The following is a 9,739-nucleotide window of genomic DNA, read 5'->3' as shown; positions in this document are numbered from 1 at the left end:
CCTTGAGCTGTGGTGGGCTCCACCCAGTTGGAGCTTCCCAGCTGCTTTGTTTACCTACTCAAGCCTAAGCAATGGCGGCTGCCCCTCCCCGAGCCTCGCTGCCGCCTTGCAGTTTGATCTCAGACTGCTGTGCTAGCAATGAGCGAGACTCCGTGGGTGTAGGACCCTCCGAGCCAAGTGTGGGATATAATCTCCTGGTGTGCCATTTGTGAAGCCCTTTGGAAAAGCACAGTATTGGGGTGGGAGTGACTCGATTTTCCAGGTGCCATCTGTCACCCCTTTCTTTGACTAGGAAAGGGAATTCCCTGACTGCTTGCGCTTCCTGGGTGAGGCGATGCCTCGCCCTGTTTCACCTCACGCACGGTGTGCTGCACCCACTGTCCTGCACTCACTGTCCGGCACTCGCCTGTGAGATGAACCCAGTACCTCAGTTGGAAATGAAGAAATCACCCGTCTTCTGTGTCGCTCACGCTGGGCGCTGTAGACTGGAGCTGTTCCTATTTGGCCATCTTGGCTCCACCCCCTATAATGACTTTTTAAAAATATTTTAAATTAAAAATATTCAACACATCATGAAGTTGCATGTCATCCTTGCACAGGGACCACACTAATTTTCTCTGTAGCATTCCAATGTTAGTATACATGCTGCTGAAGCAAGCACAATATAGTCAATAACAACGTAATTGTACATTTTAAAATAGAGAGTGTAAATGGATTGTTTGTAACACGAAGAATAAATGCTTGAGGGAATGGATACCCCCAAAAATTATATGGTTAAAAAATATGACTTCCAATTGTACACTTAAAAACAGTTAAAATAAAATAGTATGTCTTATAAAAATTTATCAAATCAACATAAAGCACAGAGAATTATTTTAGTAAGACACAAAATCTTTCCTATCTAGGTTAAAGACAATAAATAGCAAACCAAGAAATGAGGCCCATTAAAACTGCGAAAACTTTGCTGAGATATTAAAACATGTAATAGCTTTTCAGACTCAGACATTATAAAACAAGTCAAACAAAAATTGCCTTCCAAGTTTGCACTTTCATTATGCTCTTTCATTTTCTGGAACAGACTGACACTGTACTTTATTTTGGAGGTCTGTGAGGTCAGGACTAATTTCATAATATTACTAAGATGTTATTAACATGCAATATATTCATCATTGATAATTTCAAATGAATCAATAAAGAAGCAATTAAATTTTTTCTTAGTTTCAATTTTTAATATGGTAAATATTTGAAGAAATAACTCATAAAACAATGTTCCTTGGAGACCTCAATACATTCAAAGAGTGTATTAGTCAGGGTTCTTTAAAGAGACAGAACTAGTAGGATAGATGAATATATAAAAGGAAGTTGATTAGGAGAATTGACTCATGATTACAAGGTGAAGTCCCACAATGGGGTGTCTGCAAGCTGAGGAACCAGGAAACCAGTCCAAGTCACAAAACCTCAAAATTAAGGAAGCCAATAGTGTAGCCTTCAGTCTGTGGCTGAAGGCCAGAGAAGGCCCTGGCAAATCACTGATGTCAGTCCAAGAGTCCAAAAGCTGAAGAACTTGGAGTCTGATGTTCAAGGACAGGAAGTATCCAGCACAGGAGAAAGATGGAGGACAGAAGACTCAAGCCAGTCTAGTCCTTCCACATTCTTCTGCCTACTTTTATCCTAGCCATGCTGGCAGCTGATTAGATAGTGCCCACCTGGACTGAGGGTGGGTCTGCCTCTTGAAGTCACTAACTCAAATCTTAATCTACTTTGGCAACACCCTCCCAGACACACCCAGGAACAATACATTCTTCAATTCAATCAAGTTGATACTCAATATTAACCATCACAAAGAGTATAAAGAAGTTTAGAAACAAAAAACAAAACAAAACAAAACAAAACAAAAATCCTCTGAGAACTGCTGCTTTGGGATAATATGAATAGTGTCCATGAGAAACAGAAGCATGTACACAATCATATTTCTCTAAAACTATTGTTCTTATAGTCTCAAACATTTATATTGATTACCATTTTTAACCAAAGTAACTTCTATTTCACAAAGAAAACTGAGGGGTGGGTAACTGAGAATGGCCTGCCACACACCAGCATATAGCAGACTAGGAGAGTTCATAGCTATGCATAACACACATTTTAAAGCCACGCACATCCCATATACAGCATTTCAAAGTGGCAAGAATGAGCATATTATCATGACCTAAAGATACAGTTTTGTGGTCACATGCAATGGCTCACACTTGTGATCCCAACACTTTGGGAGGCCAAGGTGAGAGGAGCACTTGAGCCCAGGAATTTGAGACTAGCCTTGGCACCACAGTGAGAACCCATCTCTATAAAATAAAAAATAAAAATGTTAGTGGGTTGTGTTTTATTTTATTTAGAAATGATGTAGACATCTATTGAATCCATTGATTAACTCAATTCAGTATAAGTCCAAGATTTTAAGTTACCTAAAGATCTAGAAAATTATCTGGAAGTTGACATACTGCAAAGCATAAATACTATTGAAAGATAGTTCATCAGAATAATGATTCAATTTGGTTAAATGCAAATTTACATATTTCATAATCTTAAACATTAAGTAATGCTGGTTTAATTGATCAGTAAACCTGTATAAGTCTAAGAAAAACATACCCATGTAGAATGGAAATGTATACTTGTATTATACTTAACACTGATTAATCAGAGAAAAAGACATGACTATTTTTATACAGGCAAAATTATTAAACTGCTCTGGTTTGCCAAAGTATTAGCTAAATTATGTAAACTTGGATTTGTATCCAGTTTTAGTTTTCTGCATATGACTAGCCATTTATTGCTGCACCATTTATTGAATAGGAATCCTGTCCCCATTACTTGTCTTTGTCAGGTTTGTCAAAGATCTCATGGTTGTATGTGTGTGTTCTTATTTCTGGGTTCTCTATTCTGTTCTATTGGTTTAGGTGTCTCGTTTTGTACCAGTATCATGCTGTTTTGGTTACTGTAGCTCTGTAGTGTAGTTTGAAGTCAGGTAGATTGATGCCTCCAGCTTTGTTCTTTTTGCTAAGATTGCCTTGGGTATTAGGGCTTTTTTTGTTTCTATATGAATTTTAAAATAGTCTTTTCCAGTTCTGTGAAGAATGTCATTGATAGATTCACAGACACAGCATTGAATCTATAAATTTATTTGGGCAGTATGGGCATTTTAATAATATTGATTCTCCCTATCCATGAGCATGGAATGTTTTACCATCTGTTTGTGTCATCTCTGATTTCTTGGAGCAGTGGGTTGCAGTTCTCCTTGTAGAAATCTTTCACTTCCTTAGTTAGCTGTATTACTAGGTAATTTGTGTGTGTGTGTGTGTGACTAATATGAATGGGAGTTCATTCCTGATTTGGCTCTCAGTTTCGCTGTTGTTAGTGTATAAGGATGCTAGTGATTTTTGTACATTGCTTTTGCATCGGGCAACTTTGCTGAAGTTGTTTATCAGCTTGAGGAGCTTTTGGGACAAGACTATGAGGTTTTTTAGATATAGGATCATGTCATCTGCAAACAGAGATAGTTTGAATTCCTCTCTTCCTGTTTGGATGTGTTTTTTTTCTGTCTGATTGCCCTAGCCAGAACTTCCAACACTATGTTGAAGGAGTGGTGAGACAGGACATCCTTGTCTTATGCAGGTTATCAAGAGGAATGCTTCCAGCTTTTGCCCATTCAGTGTGTTGTTGACTGTGGATTTGTCATATATGGCTCTTATTATTTTGTGGTATGTTCCTTTAATAGTTTATTGAGAGTTTTTAACATAAAGAGGTGTTGAATTTTATTAAAAGCCTTTTCTGCATCTACTGAGATAATTATGTGGTTTTGTCTTTAGTTCTGTTTATGTGATGAATCACATTTATTGATTTGCACATGTTAAATCAACTTTGCATCCCAGGGATGAAGCCTACTTGAGCATGGTGAATTAGCTTTTTGATATGCTGTTGGATGTGGTTTGCAAATAGTCTTTTGAAAATTTTTGCATCAATGTTTATCAAATATATTGGCCTGAAGTTTTATTTTTTTGTTGTATCTCTGCCAGGTTTTGGTATCAAGATGATGCTGGTCTCATAGAATGAGTTAGGGAAAAGTCCCTCCTCCTCAATTTTTTGGAATCGTTTCAGTAGGAATGGTACCAGCTCTTCTTTGAACATCTGGTAAAATTTAGCTGTGAATCTGTCTTGTCCTGACCTCTTTTTTGCTGTCGTTGGTAGGCTACTTATTAGTGCCTTAATTTCAAAGCTCATTATTGGTGTGTCCAAGGATTCAATTTATTTCTGGTTTAGTCTTAGGTAGGTTTATGTGTCCAGGAATTTATCCATTGCATCTAGATTTTCTAGTTTATGTGCATATGGGTATTCGTAATATTCTTCAATAGTAGTTTGTATTTCTGTGGGGTCAGTGGTAATATCCCTCTTGTCATTTCTAATTGTGTTTATTTGAATTCTCTTTCTTTCCTTCTCTATTCTTGTCTGCTTGTCTTATTTTAAAAAGACAGTGTTCAAGCTCTGAGATTCTTTCCTACACTTGGTTTATTCTGCAATAATACTTGTGATTGCATTATGAAGTTCTGTATTGTGTTCTTTAGCTCTATCAGGTTGGTTATGTTCTTCTCTATACTGGCTATTTTGTATGTCAACTCCTGCCATGTTTTACCATGATTTTTAGCTTTCTTGCATTGGGTTACCATGCACTCCTGTAATTCAGTGAACTCCTTTCTTATCACTTATTCTGAATTCTACTTCTGTCATTTCAGTCATCTCAGACTCAGCCAGGTTCCAAACCCTTGGTAGAGAGGTGATGCGGTCATTTGAAATAAAGAAAGTATTCGGACTTTTTGAGTTTTCAGCGTTCTTGCACTGATTCTTTCTCATCTTTGTAGACTTATTTACCTTCAATTTTTGAGGTTGTTGACCTTTAGAAGGTCTTTAAAATTTTATCCTATTTGATGACCTTCAGAGTTTGATTGTTGTATAAGGTGGATTCAGCCAACTGGCTTCATTTCTGGAAGATCTTATGGGGCCAACATTCAGCTTCCAACTCCTGGACTGCATGCTCTAACTCTAGGGGACTTGTATTGGGCCCCGGCGTTGTTCTCTGACTACTCAAGGTTTGGAGGCTACTGCAGCTGGAGGACTGAGGTGCAGGAGCTCTAGCCCAATGTTAGTGGATGCAGGGGTGCCAGCCTCTCTGAGGGAGTTCATCACAGTGACAAAGGGAAGGCAGTTAAGGAGGAATGGGGGGCCTCTGAGGGAGACTGTGTGTGCTGTTGCACTGGAGGTGATGTTGGTTTGGGGCAGGCTGCTGGCCAGCGCAGGTCTGGGTGCCTTCTCTGTGCCCTGCAAGTAGGAGTGATGGCTCAGGGTGTGGGAGGAGACCCTGTTCTCTGGGCAGCATTAGCCACAAGATTGGGGAACTGGTGGGGCGGGGCTTGCTGGCTCTGTCCACCAAGGCTCCATCTACAATGGTGATCTGCAGGGGTCATAGGGCTACGGCACTCCCGCTTGCTGGCAGGGCAAGTAAAGCAAAACCCACCTTTGCTGAAACACACCAGCAAACTGATGTGGGGAGTTTCTGTGGGTTCAGGGGAACCTGCAGTATAGGGAGGGAACATGCAGGCTGGTGCGCAGCTGTAGGGACCACCACACTGGAGCGCTCCACCTGTCAAGCATGATTCAATGATGCAGAAGCTACGATTTGTAAAATGTTTCTAAGTTGGATTCTTCAAGCATGCATTTTTAGCACACTGAAAATCTTAAATACTCAGTTTCCTTAATTTCTTGGAATTTTAGAAATATTTAATTTATATAAGCATTTATTTATCTATGTAAGCCACACAGAATAGAGGTCCTTTTATTTATTTTTTTTTTGAGGTTTCAGCATTTTATTCAAGTTTTTTTAAGTGATGTTAATTACAGCATTTGAAGGGGAGGATCTAATTCCACACAAAATGGAAGACTCTAAAATGTACCCATTAAACTGCTAAAAAAACAAATTGAGTGGTGAGAATACAACAGAAGTCCAATTTAGATTCTGAGTGTTGTCACCATGTGATTACAATCACACAGACACTCCCAAGCTTATAGCTGGAGCTCCTGGAAGCTATTTCATACTCTGATGCAAGGGCAAAAAAAACACAACACAAGAAGGAATAACTCCTGAATTATTGGGTTTCATCACATCTACCTTCTCCACCCCAAAATGGCACAAAAGAAAGAGTGACCACACCCTGCAGACCTTTTGGTGTAAAAGAGGTGATGATGAACTGGGGTGGGAACAGGTCATGAAGATCTGTCTAAAAAAGTCCCATTCAGGTGAGCTTGTACACACCATCAAGCAGCGAGACTCTCATCAATTAGGGTTAGGAAACCATGGCTCTATTCTCAGGAAATCACAATTTCATTCATTTACTCAATATGAATTTACAAAGTGCCTACACATTATCAGCTTCCACTTGCAGCCATTTCTAGATAAAAAAGAAACCTGGCATCTCAAAGGGGCCACCAAGTTCCCCCCGAGTCTACCACTGAAAAGACCTTTTTTGGAAATGGGTTTCTTCTGCACCTCTGGAAGGGTAACATCTTAAAGCTGAATCATCTTTAACCTGGAGGGCTAACATATTTAGCAATACTTGCATCCCAGACATACAACATTAAAAGATAACACTAAATTCTGAAGGTAGCTATGCTGCAAAATAGTTTAAAATTAAACAATTGTACAGTATTCATTTATGCTTGAAATTCCAGTCCTAGACCAAGCTTGTGGCCACCAGCATTGATGTTCTTGCCATCCGGAAGAGCTGACAGTGTCAGTTTGATACCTGGCTTTAGAGTCTGAGTGTATCCTAAACCTATCAGGCTGGAGTTGTTCACTTTAGCCGAGAAGCAGGCGTCAGGGTCAATCTGATACTTGGCTGCTATTCTGAAGCGCGTGTTACTGTTTCCTGCTGTCCAGGCAAGATTGACAGTGGTCTCCAACTTCTTGTTCACTTTCTGGTAAATGGAGCCACCAAACTCTGTCCCGTCATTCACATTAGTGTGAAGCTGGAATTCATCAGTCTTGTAGCCAACTGCAAAGTTGTTCTGGGTCACTCGGGATTTTGCAGTCTCAAAATTCATCTGGTAGCCGGCCAGCCAGCCCTTGTAACCCAACACCAGAGCACCCCGGATGGAAGGCCCAGCAATGTCGAAAGCCATATCGCAGCCCAGGTTAATGTGCTCCCGCTTGTACCCTGTCTTGATTTTAGCATTTTTTTCCCAGTGTTAGGTGAGAAGGATGAATCAAAGGTCAGCTTCAGTCCACGTGCAAGCTGATCTTCCACAGTAATCTCGGTGCCTAGTGTATTGTCGGTGTTCCATTTCTCTGTAAACGTGAGGCCGTACTCAGTCCATCTGTACTTGGTTTCCAGACTGCCCGTCACTTTGGTGGTCTCAGTGTTGGCTGAGCCTGAGCTTGTAAATTCCAATCCATTCTCACATTTTTTTTTTTCAAATCAAGTTTTATTAAGCCAAATCCACAGCCCTCGGTGAAGACATCCCTGGCAGATTTGCCAAGATCGGCATACGTAGGTGGCACAGCCTTCTTCTGCTCAGAGGCGGTGGTGGCGGGCTCAGGGGCGGCTACAGCAGGGGCTGCAGCGCGGAGGCAGGGAGGTCCTTTTAACTTAAGTAACTTTATGATATAATTTATTTTTTGAGGTAAACATTACTTGCTTTTATTTATTGTGTTAGAAATAATATAATAATTTATTAACAACATCTGAAGGTAGAAAATCACATGCTCACATGGGAGGTCAAGATCTTTATAAATTACAGGCACATAAATATGCAGACACAGAAGGGTTTACAGCTTCTATTCCAAAATTTCAGCCATGTGGCCAAAAGCAGTGACTCACACCTATAATTCTAGCACTGTGGGAGACCAAGGCAAGAGAATCACTTGAGCTCAGAAGTTTGAGAACAGCCTGAGCAACATAGTGAGACCACAACTCTACAAAAAAAATTTTAAATTAGCCTGGCTTGGTGGTGCACACCTGCAGTCTCAGCTACTTAGGTGGCTGAGGATTGCTTGAGCCCAGGAGATCGAGGCTGCAGTGAGCCGTGATTGTGCCACACCACTCCAGCCTGGGAAACAGATAAGAACCCTGCCTCAAAAAAACAAATAAATAAACAAAAATTTCAGATATTAATTAAGAATAAGCACAGAAACACAAAAAATCGCCAGTCTAGATATCAAAGAGCTAGTCCCCTTCCTGTTAGACAAAAAAATTCCTAATTATTTGAACTTAATTAAGATAGGCAGATAAGACAACAAATTGAAAAAAAAAAAACTAACAAATACGATTCCCTGTTGTCTCTCACCCAACATAGATATTATAAACATTTAATCCACTTACACATATCATTGATAAGAGTACAAAATCAAATTCCTCATGTATGGTCAGACTATAAAACCAAATTCCCAGTAATTACTCCTAGCTATGATACATAACTTATTAGCCACAAATGAACAAAAACAAATGAAATCAAAACACAAAATTAGTAAAGATGAAGATCAAAACTAGATAAATAGGAAGTCAGCAGTGCTGGCGAGGAGTGGTGGCTCACGCCTGTAATCCCAGCACATTGGGAGGCCATGGCAGAAGGATTGCTTTGAGCTCAAGGGTATGATACCAGCCTGGGCAACATGGTGAAACCCCATCTCTACAAAAAATACAAAAATTAGCCAGGGTTTGGTGGCTCATGCCTGTAATCCCAGTTACTCTGGAGGCTGGGGCTGGAGAATCGCTTGAGCTTGGGAAGTGGAGGTTTCAGTGAGCTGAGATCACACCAGTGCACTCCAGGGTGGGTGACAGAGTGAGACTCTGTCTCAAAACAACAATAACAACAAAAAGAAAGTCAGCAGTGCTATATTGCCAATTTGGAGTCACCTCTAGAAGCCAAGAAAGACTGGTCTGGGCTTAAACCGCTTATGAGGTGCACTTCTCTCATTAAGTTTACTTGGTTCCATTAGAAGAATTCACTAGGCATCTCTGGAAAACTGTTAAAAGACAATTTTCAAAAAAAAAAAAAGTAAGATCATGACTGTCATACAAATATGTTATATATTTCATTTAGCCATGAGGAAACAACATAGATATGACTACTGGTTCAGAAGAGACTCTGAAGAACAAATAAATTTAAAGATCAGAAAAATTAAAATAAATGTTCAAATGGAAGCAAAACTGCTTTTTTCTAGTAGGATGAGGGACCAAAAAAGAGAAGTTATTTGGACTTCTGTATAGACAGAATTTGCAAATCCATAAATAAGAATTATTTTTCATTGTTACCATTTGTTTACAGTTTACACAGTTATAAAATAGCTTCTAGAATCAGAAAACTCAGAGAGGTGTTCTCTAGAGTCTAGAAAATGGATTGTTTTCCAGTGAAGCACTGTTTTTTTCTACAGAGCGTAGTCTCTAGATTCTGTCAAACTTAGGTTTAAAACTCTGCTATTACTGTTCGCTAGTTGTACAACCTAAAGTTCAGTGCATAACTGTTTTCTCCCTCAGTTTCTTCATCTATAAAACAGTAATAATAATACCATTCTCTTGGGATTGTAAAAGTGTAACGAAATATGCATTAAAGAGTGCCTGTCTTATAGTAACTGCTCAATATATAATATTGTTATTAGTAAATTCCTGACTTTTGAACCTAGCTACTTTCTTTTCCTCTT

General features: G+C 39.5%; 1 protein-coding gene and 1 non-coding gene across 2 annotated transcripts; both read right to left on the bottom strand.

The window, feature by feature from the left end:
• Positions 1-554: 554 nt before the first annotated feature.
• LOC112131112 (U6 spliceosomal RNA) lies at positions 555-661 on the bottom strand. The gene has a single exon (XR_002913259.1). It is a non-coding gene; the product is annotated as a U6 spliceosomal RNA (small nuclear RNA).
• Positions 662-6,228: 5,567 nt separating this feature from the next.
• LOC100435393 (voltage-dependent anion-selective channel protein 1-like) lies at positions 6,229-7,360 on the bottom strand. Its single transcript, XM_054544238.2, has one exon. The coding sequence runs from the start codon at positions 7,219-7,221 to the stop codon at positions 6,754-6,756; it is 468 nt and encodes a 155-aa protein (XP_054400213.1). The 5' UTR covers positions 7,222-7,360; the 3' UTR covers positions 6,229-6,753.
• Between the last annotated feature and the right edge of the window lie 2,379 nt (positions 7,361-9,739).

This window comes from Pongo abelii, chromosome X (assembly GCF_028885655.2).
Source record: "Pongo abelii isolate AG06213 chromosome X, NHGRI_mPonAbe1-v2.0_pri, whole genome shotgun sequence".
In the NCBI taxonomy this organism is placed as follows: domain Eukaryota; kingdom Metazoa; phylum Chordata; class Mammalia; order Primates; family Hominidae; genus Pongo; species Pongo abelii.
The sequence above is the reverse complement of the archived record's forward strand: the minus strand, read 5'-3'. Positions and strand labels throughout refer to the sequence as shown.